Raw genomic sequence first — 17,667 nt, 5'->3', positions numbered from 1 at the left:
CTGAATTACTGCAGTGGTTTTTTTGCCTTGCCTTTTCATAAGGCATGAAGATACTTAGACTCCACTGTTTTCAGTGAAACATTTTAGATATACTAAACTCATGAAGAAACACATCCCACTTGAGTCATTTTCAAAACACCTCTTCAAGTCACCAACTTTGTGGGACAAAAGGGGAAAAGAAGAAATGAAGAAATGTTGAACCAAAGCCCATAAACAGTTTTTTTTCTTTTTTTAAGTGGGATGAGCCTGGGAAAAGCAAAACAATTCATCGACCCGAGAGCAGTTTTGCAGGGGAAGGTGAAGGAAATAATAAAGAAGGATTTAGATCGCACTGCTTTACATACACTTATGAAGGAGAAATTCAACACCCAGATAACAAATTCAGTCCAGGTTTTACTTCCTCTCTCCTCCTCTTTTACCCCTCAAAGACAACATACCCTTCCATTTGTAAATTATTTTAATTTAAATACTTCCAGGTTAACAAAATGTCTTAACTTTGACATGCCCCAGATTACAAAACAGAAACAAAACCTCTCGACAAAGGGTAAGAAAAACCACAAAACAAACCCCCCAAAGCCCAAGCCCGAAGCTCCTTCTCCACGCCGGAGTTTCTGGTCTGCGAGCTGGCTGCCCTCCAGAGTCTGACACAATGTCTGGAGCGCCCAGAGCAGCTGGGATTCATTTTCTTCCTTCAAATCTATGCACTTTCATATGAAGTCGTGTTTTGGCACTGCTGCGTAAGAGAGTTCAGTGCAAAAAATCCAACCCCAGCCACGTTTCTCCCCAATCCGATGCTCACTGAGCAAACAACGAAAAAAAAAAGGGGGGGGGGAGCATGGGGGAAAAAAAGAAAAGAGAGAGAGAGAAAGAAAAGCCCTTTCCCTTCCCCCACACACCCACACGCGACTGTACCAAACAGGGGGGCTATTCATGGCTGCTTCTAAACGGGTCACACGGCGAAACGTCTGCAGATAAAACCAACACTTGCTTTTTCTCTTGCTTTTTCCCCCCTTTTTTAAATAAACACCGCGGAGGCGGCGGGAGGGAGCCGGGGCCGCGCCGGGGGCGGCCGCTCCCGGGTCCCACGTCCCACGTCCCGGGTCCCGCGTCCCGGCCGGGGGCGCCCGCGGGCCGCAGCGCGCAGCGGGGCCGCGACGGGGCGGCCGCGACGGGGCGGCGGCGGCGGCTGCTCAGTTCGCGTGGGGCCGGGGGGCGGGAGGGGGCTGCCCTCGGTCACAAAATCACGCACTGCAGTTTGTGGGAGCCCGTGGCTCTGTCCCCGCGCCACTTGGTCTTCTTCTTCTTCTTCTGGCTTTTCTCTGGGACCTGCTGCCTGTTGTGGAAGACGGAGAGGAAAAGAAGCGGGTGAGACACAGGTGCTCAGCAGGTCGGGGCAGACACCATCTGTGTATATATATATATATATACACACACACAAATATATACACACACATATACATGTATATATACACATACCTCCATACCTGGAAATGTACACCATACATACAATACACCATATATACAACTCCACATACATATATATCTCTATATTGCTATCTCTCTCCATATTATATCTATCTATCTTCATATGCTCTTCCTCCACCATACAATTTCTCACCCTGCACAGCTAACAAGGCAACCGCCTCAGTTTTCAAGGAAGGAGGGAGAAGCCATAAACTATTTAGGCTAAAGGCGGGATGTATGGCAGGGTGAGAGGGCGCTTTGCTTCCCGGCACCCTGGGTAAACAGCCGCCCGCTCCCCTGCCCGAAGGCTGCTAAACCCACCTGGGAAACAGGGAGACTGAGAAACGCCACATCATTTATCACAGTGCTGTTAAGGCTCATTAGGGAGGGACAGGCGGGGAAGAGGGCGAAAGAGAAGCAGAGTGTTTAAAAGAGAGTTGGCTGCTCAGTGTGGGGTCAGATCCGGGCTATACTGACCCTTCTGCAACATCAGATATACGCTGTCTTGGCTTCCCTAAGAGCATGGAGAACTGCGCTGGCCTCGGGGGAGCCGTACCTCTTTACACCAGCCACTCATCTAGCCCAGAGTTGCAAACTCAACAAGAAAAGGTTTTGTAATTCAAACACCCAACAGGGAGTCCGTAGACTTAGATTTTATTGCATGATAAACCATATGAACACTAGCAGCTTCCTCGGATTCAGAGAGAGCCTAAATAACAAACCTGAAAATTTGAGAAGTTCACAAACCAGCCTCTTTTGCTATGTAATATGCCAGACGCTAAACTGTTTAGAACAAGTTATCCAGACCAGAATGAGACATAGCTGGGGAACAAATTATTATTGCTTTTATGTTTTTTTTTTTTGTTTTTTTTTTTTTTGTTTTTTTAACAGCCTCAGCCACCAAATGCTTGCAACAATCTGAAAAACTTAACTTTGATTAGTAAGACTTTTTTTCAGCTAGTCTGAAGGCTGGAGTCATGAAAAACATGAAACTCAAAGGCTCAGAACTAGAAAGCAGAAATAAAAAATATTTTAAGTTAATCTGCATAAACACCAAGCAGCAGCAAGCCGCTTATAGCATTCTAGAACTATTTTAGAGATCCAGAAAACCACGTCCTGCACGTGTTCAAGATTTCTACTCTGACAGCGCGTACATAAACACAGCGCTGTTGCGGCGTAAAAAAGAGATCAGAAAATGTAAAAGATCTGCTGGGTGGACACAAACACCCCACTCCTTTCTGGGTTACTTTCAGACAATACGAGCTCTTGCAAGAAACTAAACAAACTGGAAATTGGCCAAGTGCAAGGAGCACAGACACTGCCAACCCTGCATGAGAGCCCCCGCCCTGCAAACTCGCATGGGCTGTCAGGAGCCTCTACATCTGTAAAGCACTCCAGAAATGACACATTTATTAGGGAGCTATAAATTTACATTTTATTGGGTAAAGCTCACTTAAAAAAAAAAAAAGCAGCACTATTTGCTGGGTGATGGTATCCCCTAACTGCAGAGAGTTTGCAATGTCCAAAGACCAAGCAAATTTGCTTTGTGGCAAGCGATCAGGTAGGTCACACACACAACAGCTCTCTGCCCTCTGACTTCACCACCGTTCAACCTCTTCTGAACATCTCTGGTGCCCTTGATGCCATGGAGGGTCTCATCCACTGGTAAAAACTTTCATGATAACTATGAAGGGAACTGAAGTAGATCACCTATTTCTGAAGTTATGGGGTGCATTTTCAAGACTTGAACTTAGTGAATATGTTATTAAAATGCTCCTTCTAGCCTGTGCCTGTCTGGAGTGACATTATGTAGAAAAAGCAAAACCATCTTTTTTTTTCCTCCAGAATAGATTGCGGTAAAAGCTCACTGTAACACAAAAAGCAGCATCTAGCCAACTAATGCTGAGTTACAGAACAGTTGGGAAATAGCTTGGGACATTTCCAAGTCAGCTCCATAGCTCTCCAAAGATTTTGTGCCCCCTGCTTTTGAGATATGTGGGAAGAGTGGGCAGTACCATCTGCTTTTGATGGAGGCTGACTCGAGGCTGTGCTAAGATAGTCACAAGTACAGAAACGCCGTGAATAAATGCCGCCTGGCTGAATTGCCGAGCAAGCCCCTTCGGCTGCACGATGGGGAGGGGCGTTATTTTAGGTCGCATCTCTAACAGCACCTCCCCCAACCCACAAAAAAATTGAAGGCCCCTAAAAATCTGGCCGACAACCAGTGTCCTAAAAACAAAGCTTCTCGAGGGAGATTTGAGGCTACCAGTGGAGAAGGAGAGGTGCGCGCAGCTCCTCTCCCGGCGGGCACTGGCAGGAGGACATGCCGCGCCGGCAGCCAGGGGAGCAGGGCTGCACCCAGAGAGCAAAGCGAGTTGCCAAAGCGAACAAAGGCAGCTCGTGCCAAAACTGCAAACAACCCACTGCCGTCTGAGGAGGAAACCTGTGGCTTAGCCATTAGATCATACAAAACGGCTTAATTTTTTCCATTTAGTGGGCAGAAAATGTTAAATGTAACCTATGTGATTAGAAAATAGCCAGCTCTTTTAACCTCTGGCAATGCATGATCCCAAGACTACAAAGCTATGAAAACCCAAATTACTAGTCCCAAGCTTTTAATTCTGTCCTTTTAAAGCTGATTGTTATACTAAGTTTCATACTGCTCATTGGCTAATACATTTTTGTTATGGCCACAGTCAGTTCTCAAACCGCCTAGCACTATGTCTTACAGAGGTAACTAAGTGTTAGTAACATCCATTTGCAGATATGGAACAAGAAAGTTTAATAAAAACCAGAAATCCCCACCCCCAACCAAACCACCTCTCCCCTGCCGCCCTGAAAGCTGGCTCCCAGCTCTCCACACTAGGACTCCTGAATCATCAGTGGGCACTAACGAAGTGTTTATAGCTTACCTGATTACTCTAACGAGATCATGGAAGGCCTTGTCAACATTTAGAGGTGGATCCTTGGCACTAGTTTCTATATAAGGAATCTGAAGGACAGAAGTGAATTACAAAAGATATTAGTAACAGCTCACACGTTTCTAAGCAAACTAGTTTCAAAATAAAACCCCAAAAGGCTGCAGAAATTAAATGCCTAAGAGACTAGAGGAATACAGGTATATAAAGCGTTGTCCTGACACCACTATCAACAACTTCACGCTCACAGAAAGGTCAGCAAGCGCTTACAAAAGATACGGAATAAGTGACATACAAAACAGCTGCTCCAATAAAGTTCCAGGTTTGGGGAAGAATGATCACAGACCTCATTTAGTCAGATGTTCTTTTCCACTGAGTGCTGCTTGCAGACATGAAAATAGCTGAAGGTTGCTGAAAGCCTAGCACTTGCCAAAAATTCTTGCTTGCCACATTTTATTAGGACTACTGCATGAATATTTCATGACTACAATTCCCCGTTAAGTGTAAAACGATCTTCTCCTTCAAAGCCTGACAGCCAGATGGGGCCTTCTAGAGTGCTTGTCCAACACACTGGCAGATTTATAAAACTGCCTTCCGATAAGGTATTTTCATACGTGGCCTTTTTCCCAAGTGCGTGCGTACAGATGGGTGCAACATGTTACGCTGCCGTTTAGGTGGACTGGCTCTTACAGAAATCATCTTCCTTGGGGAGGCGAGGCAATGAGCACGCCCTGCTGAACTCCCGTTAGAAACGTAGCGCAGTTTGCCGTTTGGGCATAGCAAGCCGCCAAAACGCCTCGGGCTTGTTCGCCTTTACCTTTCCATTAAGTTCCTTCTACTGGAGTTGCTGCCTTCCTCTGGGTGCTCAGGACTACAGGCATTTAGAGGTGATTAGGGGAGTATCGCATGATCTATACCAATCCGAGACCAATTTCTTGGGCTGAACTACAGTACAAGTGATGAAGAGCTCACACAGGGGGCCACATTTATATAGGCTTTACAACACCCTGTTAACTTCATTGTCTTCAACACGTTGACTTCATACGGACGGACACCTGGCTTTACCGCCTAGCTGCTTCCTCTGCCTTTTCGCCCTGGGAGGGTGTGCTGCCTTCCCTTCGTTTTGAAGGTTTGCATTTCACGCCACGCGCAGACAGCCGGTACATGCGGCTTCCTGATGGTCACAGCTTTGCTAGAGTCTGGCGTGCAGCAGAGGCTCTAGTTTCAGCGATGAACTGGCCCGACTGAAAGGAGACAGTACAGCTCCTGCTTTGCAGCATTTGAAACGGTAATTGCTAAGGTGTGATTGTAAGAGAAATACTTTAACTCAGCTTCAAATGAGTAGCAAATTCAATTTTGAATGCCTGAAATGGGACTTATAACAACCAATTAACCAATCCCACAAACTTACATTATGTTTTGTTGCCATTTCTCTTCCCTGCTCTCTGGTGATTTTCCGTAAATGCATTAGATCAACTTTGTTTGCCACCAAAATCATTGGGAAGGACTCTCTGGAAAAAACAACAACAACAACCACCAAGTTATTAGCAGACTACAATAAAAAAAATGCTCAGTGAAAGTTTCACTTTCTAATGCTGCCATCTAACATTTCCAGCTCCAGAGATACCACATACATATCAAGAAATATAACGAAAGATCAAAAAATCACACAGCAGCCCTAACGCTGTGCTGCAGGTGCACGTTCATGTGTTACCTGTGTGAGAAATTTAGCCTGACAACCTGCGTGCATGCACACATTCACCTTTATTTGCAGGCACTTCAGGGACTTCGCAGAGCTGCCATTTTTTCAAAGTCTAATAACTGAGATCTAAGATCCAACTGAATGAAAAACTACAGAATGAGCCTGTACATGTAAAAGGGAATTAGCTTAGGCACAGAGACAGATTTCGGGCAGGAAAATGGGACTCTCTTACAACAGTTAAGGCTTTTTGCTAAGCACGTATCTTGGCAGCTGCTAGTCATCGCCAGGTTAAAAGGTGTCTTGGAGGGCCTCTTTGGGACGGCCCTTAGTGAAGCTCTGGTGAGGGAAAGGAACTGCGCTTGGGCCCCAATCGCAAGAGTGGGGGAAGAAAAGACAGACTCTGGGGGCTGGCACTTCGGGGGATGCCAAACAGGGGCAAAAAAGACAGCATCACCATCAGCTGTTACCCTAACAAACTGAGGGACTGGCGGTGGTAGCTGGAAGGAGGCTGGAGGGAACTGCAGAGTCTTGCAGAGTTTCCAAACACTATTACCTACCGTCTTCTGCTTCTAACAATGGAGCCAAAACCAGATGACCAACTGCCTTTTTGTGCCAAAAACATCTAGCTCTGTAATAACGCTCAATATTTCTTTATCAGGCATGTAAGGGATCGCCTTCAGCCAGTGCCTGAAAAGTGACCCATCTGTCCACAGCACACCATGTTTAAGTCTCTCCTGACAAGCTGTGTGAGACAGGCCCTCAGCTGATACAATTCTCCTTTACTAACTGCTAGTAGTGATGGGGTGTCTTGTGATAATTGACAGTTACTACAATATTATTTTCTTATATTTATCTTTAAACCCTCCTAAAACGATTCCAGTATCCTCTGCTTTAACAGAGCTTATTTTATGGGTGTAAGGACCAGCTGACCACTCATTTCGATGTAAAACACTTTGCTGAGTAACTTTAAATTTTCAGAGAGAGTTTCTGTGTCATTTTTCATTGAGACAGATAGGAGCTCCATCTTCTCTCTGGCATGTTGCCCCATTGCTCTGTATTGCAGGAATGCACTGTATTGCACTCTGCATTTGAATGAGTCTTACAGTTATTCGTTCTGATCATTTGGATTTAATTTTAAAACCTGAGCATTGATATATCTTGACTCTGATTATTCCAAAGCCAAACACTCGCTTGTCTGAATTACTTGATTTCTTTTGCCTTGTTCACGTTGGTGAGAGAGGAATCACATTTGGACAGTATGTCATTTGTTTTCTTTACATCAGGCATAAAAACTCGGTGGGCACTTTGTTCCCTGTCGTGAGCTGTACGACTGCTAGATGGACAAAGCTACTACAGTTGGAAGTTCTGCTGTAATTAAGGATATGGAAAGAAACAGGACAAAAGCTTCAAGCAACTCTGCTGAAGAAGCAAACTGTAACTCGTTTAGATGTGAAGTCGCCAAAGCTGCCTGCTAGTTTGAAAACCTCAGCTATGCTCTGTTCCCAGCTAAGTGCAAGCCTGGCAGGACGTTTTCTTGATTCACACTGTTACTATTGCTGTGATTTTCTAAACAATCTCAAGTTTTAGATGAAGTGTTAAACTCCTTGCTTTACGCACTTCAGTCGCATTGAGCCGGGAAACAAAAACAATTTCACCAGCCTGTTTCACTTCCTGGTTCTCACACACTAGCTGTTACGTTTTTATGGGCATGAGGAGGGGTAAAAGTTTCAGTCCGAGACAAAACAATGAATACCACATCTTATTTTCATGAAGTTAGATAAAAGCAACATCTGTTCAGGGCAGGTTACAGGAAACACTGTCCTGTCTTCTTTAACTTGCAAAGCCATATTCAGCTGTGGCCCAAGCTAAGTTGTCAGTGAGGACAACACTGTCCATATCGAGGAGGTGGCCTGAATGACATTTTTGTTCATTTAGATGAAATCAAAGGGTGGGTTTTCCTTTACTTTTCACCCTTGTGGGCTCTGCTTTGGATGCTTTACTGGAAGAGCTGTCAGCTGTGAACCTCACATGATACGAGTCCACCCTTCCTGTGGGGAAGTTATTCAGAACTGTGAAAGGAAGCCAGCAACAAGGACTGAACCCTCTGGTGGCTTTGCTTGATGACTTCCATAATTAAAAGCCATTATGAATGGAAAAACTAAGTGTTTTAAAGCTGCAGACATCTAAGGGCTTAATTCACACTCCACCCAGTAAGACTAGATTCATCTCTTGAACTAGGATGGGAAGAGGGAGTTATCTGGTTGGTAGCCCCGAGTTTCCTTTTCAGCCTGCCAGGATGCATTTGCTTACCATGATTTAACTTCCAGCACTACCTTCTCCAGCATGTTCACAAGGAGAGTAGCAAGGTACACATCTTGCTTTTTCCCCAGTCATGCAGAGATGGATATTACAGCGTATTCATTCATTGAAAATGGATGCTAAAGAGCACAATGAGTTAACTGCACTATGCCCCCGATTAAGAAATACAATTTCTCCTCTGCTGGCCTTTGACTGACATGAGGCGTTTTGCCCTTGAAGACGTTTGCTTGCAGCCTCATATCATGTAAGGCCTTTTAAGGTTTGTTTGGCATATACTGAAGCCAGGGAAACCAAGGGTGCTGCCAGGACACACAAAAAGATCAGGCCTGAATAAACACTTGCTGACTCTCAACGGGAGTTTCCTAAGTGCCTGTGTTGTGCCCAGAGCATCACTCTTCCTTATTCAGAGCCAAACTGGTTACCTTCAAAGGAGTGTTATCTTCCTTTTTCACACTACTGTTAGGAACACTCTGGCTGGAGTATTTCCCTTCCAATATCATTTTCACTTCATCATAAGGTTCTGCTGAACTTGTCCATATAAAAAATGCTAATCAGAGAAGGTAAACTATTTCTTATTTCCCGTATATAGGTCTGAAAACCAGGGCACAGAGCACGCAAGGGTTTGTCCCAAGACACCCAGCAGGCTGAAGGCAGAGCAAGACATGCAACCCCCCATACTGCATTGCCCCCAGAGGTGCAGGAACGGCGGGTGAGGGAGCACCGTTGTCTGTGGCACCCACCTGTCTTTGACTCTGAGGATCAGCTGGTGGAACCGGTCCACGTGTTCGAAGCTAGCCTTGTCTGTGACAGAGTAGACTATAAGGAAACCATCTCCTGTCCTCATGTACTGCTCCCGCATTGCGCTGAACTCCTCTTGGCCTGCAGTATCTAGAACTAGGACAGAAGAGATGAAGGTTTTTAGTCACTACAAGAAACTGTAGCTGCTGTCACTGCTCTGTGCCCTACATCGCATTTCTGCCTCCACTGGCCTTAGTCCTATTGAAGGCTGCAAGATTTGAGGAAAGCAAGTTAGAGAGACAAGCTGATTTCTCATTGCAAAGTGAAAAGCGCCCCCAGACCCCCACACATCACTTTGTCATCTATGCTAGCAATTGAGAAGACAAGGACTGTGTCGATTTTACTTTCCCTCAAAGCATCAAAAACTGACCACTGCAGTTAGGTAGGGGAGTTGTTCCTCTGGCAAGTATGGCTCAAAATATCTGGTAGCCTTTGGTTTTGTCCTCTTCCAGCTCTCTGATCCCTGCATGGGAAAACCCAAGATTGGAAGAGTAAGTAAATGCCAGTTTAAATGACAGGGACTATCTAAGAACTGTGTGGTGTAGTAGAGCTGGGAGATGCATGTATGTATTACTCCAGGTTATCTTCCCTTTCTCAATGCGTGGATATTATTTCCACACAATTCTGTGCTTTCAGAGCAAGATGGTAGAGCCTTGAGGGACGCCCCTAAATATTTAGTCCCAAGTTGTATGTTGCTATTCAGAAGCTAGTTAAAAGAGAAGGAAAAGCTTTAAGTGACCTGTTTATGCTATACAGTGGACGTGTGTCTGTGCACAGGCTTGTGTTACAGGGCAGCCAGTGAGGATGCCTAGACCTAGAATCAAATTCCCTCAACGCTCCCATTTGGGTGGCAACCCAGATGGATAGTTACTGCTGTTGCCCAGTAGATTAACCTGTTCCCTAATATGACCCTAAATCACTGCTTCTCCATTACTCTGCCTAGTAGGGATCCCACCGGCTACAGCATGGGCCACATCCAGCAGAAGCTGCACCTGCCTTCTGGATAGATATCGCATACAGGTGCACATCGTCAGTACCAGTTCTTGGGCCTCAGCTCAGTGCAACTCCAGGATCTTGGCTGACAGGAGGAGGGTACAAATGACTACAGGAGTTATCAGCTTAGGCTATGCCAGTACAAACAAGGCGTGAACTCAAAGGGCATTGGCTGCTCTGAAGTAAATGCCCACATGCATCATTGTATCCTAGAGGCAAACGCAGGATCTTCTGGAAGACTGGGAACATTTTCACTTCCCAGCCTGTTGGGAAGGATGGGAAAACTGTTTCCATCTCCGCTGTAACAGCCACATCGTAGCATCTGCTACCCACAAGTGACAGGGAAAGCCCAGGGAACTGGTGGACAGAGACTGTGCAACAGGTGAATACTGCTGACAGAGCAGCAGTTTCACGCAGGTTTTTCTAGTCTGAGCAGGTCCACATTATTAGCAAGATGCTCCCTGTAGGGACAGGTACTCAGGCTGCCTTGACTTTCAGATGAGGCCAGGATAAAGCCCACTTTGCTGTTGGTGTTACTTGCTGAATCAGCACAGGTGGCTGGCCGTGCTGACATGCCAAACATACCATACACAACGAACGGCGTGCCCCACAACACAGCCCACGTGCTAGACCCGCGTCTAGAGGAAAGGCAGCTGTGCCGGAGGACCTGGAGACCGTATTTTGTAATGGCTGACCCTCCAAAACTGTCACCGTGTTCATCTGTCTCCCATAGCTGTTCTGTCGTGAATGGCCGTTTCCAGGATCCTCTACAATGAGAAGAGCTTCTAGACTCTTGCAAAGACCCTGAGCTTTGGGCTTGCCTGTTGAGTAGCTGAACTTGCTGGAAAGCCACGGGTGTCATTTTGTAGCCTTTTATGCAGCTCCACTCCTCTAAAGCTAGGGAACAAGGGTCTCAGCTCAAGGGCATACAGGCTAATCTTAAGGACTGTACAAAAAAGGCAAAAAAAAGGAAAAAAGAAAAAAAAAAGCAACCCAAACACACCACTTGCACTGGTGATTTTGTATGCCCTGGGCAGAAGAGCTAGCATGGAATAAGGCCAAGACCATGTGGCTAGGATGGAAGAGGAAATTAATCCTTCCTATCCACCCAACATATAAAGAGAGGTTGGGTTGCCCTCATCTGACTCTCGCCCCAGCTGGACGCAACATCAGGGCAGGGCTGGCAGGTCTCCGAGCTGACACCAGCACACCAGCTCCCATCCCTCTCACACATACATGACCTCTGGTGCTGCTCCTGCTGTCTTCTGTCCTGCTGGGGGAATCTGTCCACCTCCCCATGAAACATCTGAAGGGCCCCCAGCTCTCCCATTTCTATCGCACCCATAGACCCAACTGCAGCTCCTGTCCCCCCGCTCCACGAGACAGCAGGACCTGGGCACTGCGGTCTGAAATTATGAGGGCGCCGAGGGCTGTACGGACACCAGACCGACAGCACGGCGCTGTGCTCCTGCCTCGCCTGGATGTTTGCCATGGCATCGCACTAAACACAGGCAGAGCTGCTGCATCAGCAGCTGCTATTTAAAGGGAATTCACTTACAGTATTCATAGAAAGGCAAGCAAGCCCAGGCAGCATTCGGCAATAGCACTTTGGAAATAAAAAGACATGCAGCAGTGAAGGTTAAAGTTAATCTCGGATGGTTATTCATGCAAAGTTAAGTGTCATGTGGTTGGCCAAAAAATGTCCTTGCTTTAACTCTCAGCAAGCTCTTCTAAAGATGAAAAAACACAATCCTAACAGTTCTGTGCTACATAAATTGTGAAAAAATTCAGGGAGAGGAGAGAGTGATCTGGATCCTTTGTACACAGAATGGGACCATATCCTGGAAAGCATCAGCTCTGAAAAAGGGTCAGGTGCTAGCAGCTTTACTTAAACTTCCAAAGTAATCTTGTGGCATAAAAACTTCTATAAGATTCTTGCATATGGCAACGGGAAAGCAGCAAGCAGAAAGGGGGAGGTGATTTGACTGGCTTCCCAAAGGGGTTAGAAGATTTGGGATTTTAGCCAGCATTCACCTTCTTTCAAAATCCCAGCTTCTACAGATTGGATGCCAGAAGACATAGAAAAATCAGAGAGAAAGCAGAGAAAAATTGCAAGCACTCTCTTCCTCTGGTATTCTTTAAATCAGCAGTTGCCTCTTACTGGCAGTTGCCACACTGGCAACACATAAAAGCCAACGTGGAAATAAGCCTGGAACAAAGCACAGCAGGTTTTCCCCTACCTCATTCTTCCAAGAACTGGAATCAAATTCATAAACTGTGTAATACATGGAAAAGGACTTCCAAGAGCAAACTTGGTTAAGTTCCCACAAACTTGACCAAAGAGGAAGTAAGGAGGCACATTAAAGAAAGTGTTTGGGTGAACAGTGAAGAGAGAAAAGCCAATGACTATGTCTGAAGTAGCGATAGCCATTCAATGAAGGCAATGGAAACGTCATTTTACAGAGTTATCGTGCAATCAGCTGGAGAAAAACCTGCAAGCAATTAGGCTAAGCGCACCCAGCATTGAGGTCTCTGGCTTCATGGGTAAGAGGCTGCTGAGCAACAAGATAGCTTCCTTCTCCACTTTTCAGTGGATGCGACCACAACTGTTGTGATGAACTCTACGCTAATTGAATCCTGCCCCATTAGAGCTTTACACCCCGTTTTCCTCTGAATCCTGATGGGTTAGGCAAGAGCCTGGCTGCTTACAGAAAGCACTTCCAGGCAGACATGGCAGCCTGGGAATCGCTGTAGCCCGAAACAGAAGCACTTTGTGCTTCCGGTATACATGTTTTTTATGTGGCACCGTAACCAAGAGCGCTCTGAGCGCCCACCCAGGGAACACAGGCATGTAAACTTAAGACAAGGGCAGAGACATATTCACTAGGAAACCTAAAGCATGGCACTACTTTTTCTAGATAGTAGGCTGGATACGTATGTTCAGATTCAAAACAGCCTTCCCAACCTTAAGGGAGTTCAGATCTGGTTGTCCAGCTGAGTTCCTCTTCTCTTTTCATACGTAGGCAAAATTCCCTCCTATGCCCTTAACTTTACACTGGTGGGCAGTTATGTATGTAGACCAACTCAAGAGAGCATCTCCACTGCCCCGGCATCTAAGGAGTTGAAGACACCCAGAAAAATACTGTAGGCTAAACACATTTTCCATCATTCAGCCTTTGGGCTTAACAGCTCAAATCAGAAGCCAGTGGCCTACTCTAAGGAGGGACTTGCACATCACTGCAACCAGTCATGAAAGCAGCTCTTTATGCTTCTTGGAGAGCCTTGCCTTTCAGCACCCAGAAATGCGGCTGTGTCCCACAGAAGGTCAGGGCCAGGAAGCAGTTGTTTGTGCCCACCTCAATCTCATGCTCAGAAGAAACAAGCACAATGGGCATAACTTGATTTGTGCAGGTACTCTGTAGTGAAATCCCTTTGGCTATATATGTGCAAGCCTTTAAGGGACTGGATGGGTCCCCACGCAGACAGGAATCTGGGGTTCACAGTGTCAGGGAGAAAAGCAGCACAGAAGAGCTGGACTCCAGGCACTTCTTAATGTGAAATACAGAAACAGTCTCTGGAGCAAAGAGCAGAACTAGGAACGTGCCACTGTCAGGGGAACGCTGTCAGCAGTGGCTCACTGAGCCAGACTCCTCTTGGCTTTTTCTCTGTCTGAATCTTGCTTTTTGCTCTGCACAGCAGCTCTGCTTCAGAAGATGGGGCTGGAAAGAAACTCCATTCCCAGCTATCCTGCAGCTTGACAGTTAAGGTCAAGTGAAAACTTGGCATGAATTGACAAGTCAGCCCAAACACTTTCAAGCTGAGGAAGGCCATCAACACAGTCTTCATGCTCCTGGACTTGTGCCCTGACGAGGAGCTCTGTGGGAGAGGGCAGCCTCCCCATGCTTCAGCTGAGGAATTGGTATTTTAGGTGCTGAGTGGATGGGGTGTAGGGGGCTCCTAGTTATAGTCTGTATTCCTGTACACTGAATCACCCCAAGGCGTATCGGAGGTCCCCGTACCACGAGCAAGGAGAAGCAAGCGCTTGGTCACTGATGCTGCTGACTCCTTTGCAGATATGGCCACACTGCCCTCGGCATGTGAGCCCTCCACAGGGAAAAACATGAGACGGGGAAACACTAGGGCTTTTGTGAGCCCTTGTTCTGTGCCCTAACTAAATACACAGATGTTATAACATGGAAAACCCAAGTATTTGAATTCTTGCCCTTTCTTTAGGGAAAAAGAAAAGAGGGGCCTTCAGAAGAGAGACTTCCACATCAATAAACAGAATAAAGATGCAAGTCCTTAAAGGAGTTCCTTCTCTAACAAAGGGCAAGTATTCAAAGCCTTGTGTTTTCCATGTTGCAACATCAAAATTTTCCTGGCAGGAAAAAACCCCCCACAACCCAAAACAAAAAACCCTCTTTCAAGGTTGCAAAATCCAAACAATTAAGAGAGGGAAAATACTGTATGCACAAATAAGAAAATAAAAGTATAAACTTAATTTGCATTTTAGTTCTTTCAATGACGCTATCCAAAATTTGAAGAGAAAAAGAAAGCAAGCCGCAAACCAACCCTCTGCCTGCGAGGCTAAAGTGACCTTCGATCTCTCTGGCCTCCTGGTTGAATTGTTCCCAAGCTTCTTGAAGAGAAAAGTAAAAAAGCAGACAGCCTGTCCCAAGATGACTAGCAGCAGAAACCCTCTGCAGAAAGAGATGCATGAAAGACACTGTGGAAATGATGAAGAGTGAGGGCACAAGGGGAAGGATTAGCACTTGTCATTATTCCCAGGGTACGAACAACAGGACTGCGCAGGTCCAGCCCAGTGTAAGGATGCCCAGGGATTAGGAGAGGAGCTCAAAAAGAAAAGGGATGAGAAAGAAAAAGGAAAACTGAAGCTCAGTAGTAGGAAGAAGACTTCTAAGAAGCCAGATGAGCTAGAAATCAGACTTATGCAAGAAGTCCCCATGACTAGACCACATAGATGAAAGGTAAATACACAGATCAACATGAGCTGGTTTTCAGAGAACTGACCATTTTCATCTCTTTAATTTTAAACTGTCCTAGCAGCAGGACTAGAATTTATGCAGGAGGAAGGGGAGATGTTGCATCTAACTCATACTGGGGGGAAGGAAAGTGAAGAGGAGATCACAACCTCCTTTCATCCAATCCATAGGCACAATTTCTTGCTTCCCCTAGCAGACTGTTGGAAATTTTAGAGTCAGATCCTAACTGGGATCAAGTGGCACAGCTCCACTTACAGCTAAGTGTTCAGCCCTGAGAGCACATGGGGGTAGAAGCTCAGTCTCACCAGGTCAAGCCCAATTCATAGAAATGCCCAAGATGCATTAGTGACCGTTTTATAGTCTCTTCCCCTCCTCTTCCTCACCACCTTTTTATCTGTCTATGGCTTATGAACTGTAAGGAATTTTGAACCATTAGGAATTTTTGCCATACTAATGTAGTCGACTTCAGCTTCATGCCCAGATTAATAATTCCAGACTGGCATTTTTCAGCCATGTAAGAAGAAATTCTCTGCTGATTGCCAAGTTAGCTTGCACACAGAAAGGAGTGTACAAAATTAATGACAGCAACTCAACTGGAGCAACAGCTAATCAAAGCAGATTAACCCTGGCACCCACTTAATTCTGACCTGATGCATCTATACAGCACCTGCGTGCGACTGCATTTAACCAAGCACATCACCATGCTAATTTCAGCAAGAACAGCGGGAAATAAGTGAGGATAACACATGCAGAGAAAATGGGAGGCTGATCTTAAAGCCTTGTTGGGGAGGCAGCATCCTAAAAACCAAGGGCTAGCCATGAATTGCCTGTGCATCCCTCATTCGAGTAAAGTGCCCTGCTCCACTCTGTGACACTTGTCCTCCAAACACTGCAATAACGGTCTTATAAAGCTGGCCTAAGACCACCAATAAAGCATTTTTCCACTCAGTACCCTGTATAGTTTTGAATATGAACAAACCAAGCATTAAATCTCACTGTCTTTTGGGAGGCAGGGAACTATCACAGCCTTTTGATAAGAAAATAAAGAGACACAGAGACCTGCCCATGCCAGAGAGCAAATATGTAATAGAGGAGTTTGAATTTGGGTTTGGCTCCAAGTTCTAAAATCTGAAATAAAAGCCTATTCCATTTAAGTCCACTTTCAGTGAGAGATTTCAGCAAAGGAAGAAAATGCAAGTCAAACATTTCATCTTGCTGCCAGTTAGTACTATTGAATAAGGGTGGGTGGAGGTCTTTATGGAGAGAAGCCAAATGCTTTATGCAAGCTGGCTAGCACAAAGGTTTTTTTTACAACATAATGCTAGGATGCTATTGCAGATACTAAATGCTAGAGCTGCTTTGCACAGAACTGCTCAGCCAACAGCATGGGGGGGGGGGGATGGACTGTGTTTTCTTTTTCTTAATCAAGTTGTTGGATGCTGATGCACTTGGGGGGTTTTTAATTACTATTTCTGCAAACTTAGAAACTTATGAAGCCCCTCACTTGAGGCTTCACTTGGTAGTCTCATCCTCTGAAACCAGTTCCTATTTTGGGGGCAGACAGGGTGAGGCAAATGGTTCTTTTGGTTATTCCCCTTTCCTTTCCCCATCAACCATTGGAAGAAATATGTCTGTAAAGGATTTGACCATGAAGGACAACTGGACAGCCTAGTATTTATCACGATGCATCTTTATGCTTTTCATCATGTGTCTCCCTAATTTTATATCATAAATGACTCATGCAACCATGTTTAGCCATGACAAGAGCAGCTGCTGGAGTATATGGTGACCTCTGAGAACAGGATGAGCTCCAAAACCATGAGATCCAAAACCTCTGACAGAGAACCATGGCAAAAGACACATGTGATAGTCAGTCTTTATGCCCTGTTTCTACTGGGCAGATGGTAAAAGATCACATGCTGTCCCAAACAAAAATATTCCCTTTCTTTGACCTAATGACTGAATTGTGATTGTTCAAAATCTCATGCAGTAGGAAGGAGAAACCACAGTTTTACTTCTATGGGTGCAAGATATCTGTGGGCAGAAGAACTCTGAAATTCAGAGATTCCCGGCATGCCATTCACAGCCACAGCTGAATTCAATTCAGCCTCAGTACAGCCATTAAACTCCATGTGAGTAAAAAAAAAAAAAAAAAAAAGGCTTTTTCATTAAAACAAATGGTTAAATTTCTGCTCCTTGGAAGAAAGCCTCTTTTTCCACTCCCACCTCAGGTCATTTCCCCACCCTCCTTGAATAAACAAGAATTCCAAATATTCAGTTAAAGATGCATTTTTTTTCTTCCAAATCATCTACAACAAATACACTCTTTTGACCAACAGCAGTGTGTACAGCAGCTGGTAATGTTATATCAGAATACGAGCACACCAGCAAAGACAAAGGTTGTTCATTTTAGAGGGCTGGATTCTGCACTAAAGAGACATATGAGAGAGATTTCATTTACAGCAGGATC

General features: G+C 45.4%; 1 protein-coding gene across 2 annotated transcripts in view; it reads right to left on the bottom strand.

Moving 5' to 3' along the window:
• Nucleotides 1-439: 439 nt before the first annotated feature.
• MRAS (muscle RAS oncogene homolog) overlaps nt 440-17,667 on the bottom strand; it is a 42,095-nt gene continuing 24,867 nt past the window's right edge. For both annotated transcript variants that reach the window (XM_067299263.1, XM_067299264.1), the window contains exons 4-7: nt 9,144-9,297; nt 5,794-5,893; nt 4,377-4,456; nt 440-1,333 (exon numbers count right to left, since the gene is read on the bottom strand). In XM_067299263.1, coding sequence (XP_067155364.1) covers nt 1,234-1,333; nt 4,377-4,456; nt 5,794-5,893; nt 9,144-9,297 — 434 coding nt within the window. In that variant the 3' untranslated portion in view covers nt 440-1,233. The remainder of the gene's footprint in view (nt 1,334-4,376; nt 4,457-5,793; nt 5,894-9,143; nt 9,298-17,667) is intronic.

This window comes from Apteryx mantelli, chromosome 6, assembly GCF_036417845.1.
Source record: "Apteryx mantelli isolate bAptMan1 chromosome 6, bAptMan1.hap1, whole genome shotgun sequence".
Taxonomy (NCBI): domain Eukaryota; kingdom Metazoa; phylum Chordata; class Aves; order Apterygiformes; family Apterygidae; genus Apteryx; species Apteryx mantelli.
The sequence above is the reverse complement of the archived record's forward strand: the minus strand, read 5'-3'. Positions and strand labels throughout refer to the sequence as shown.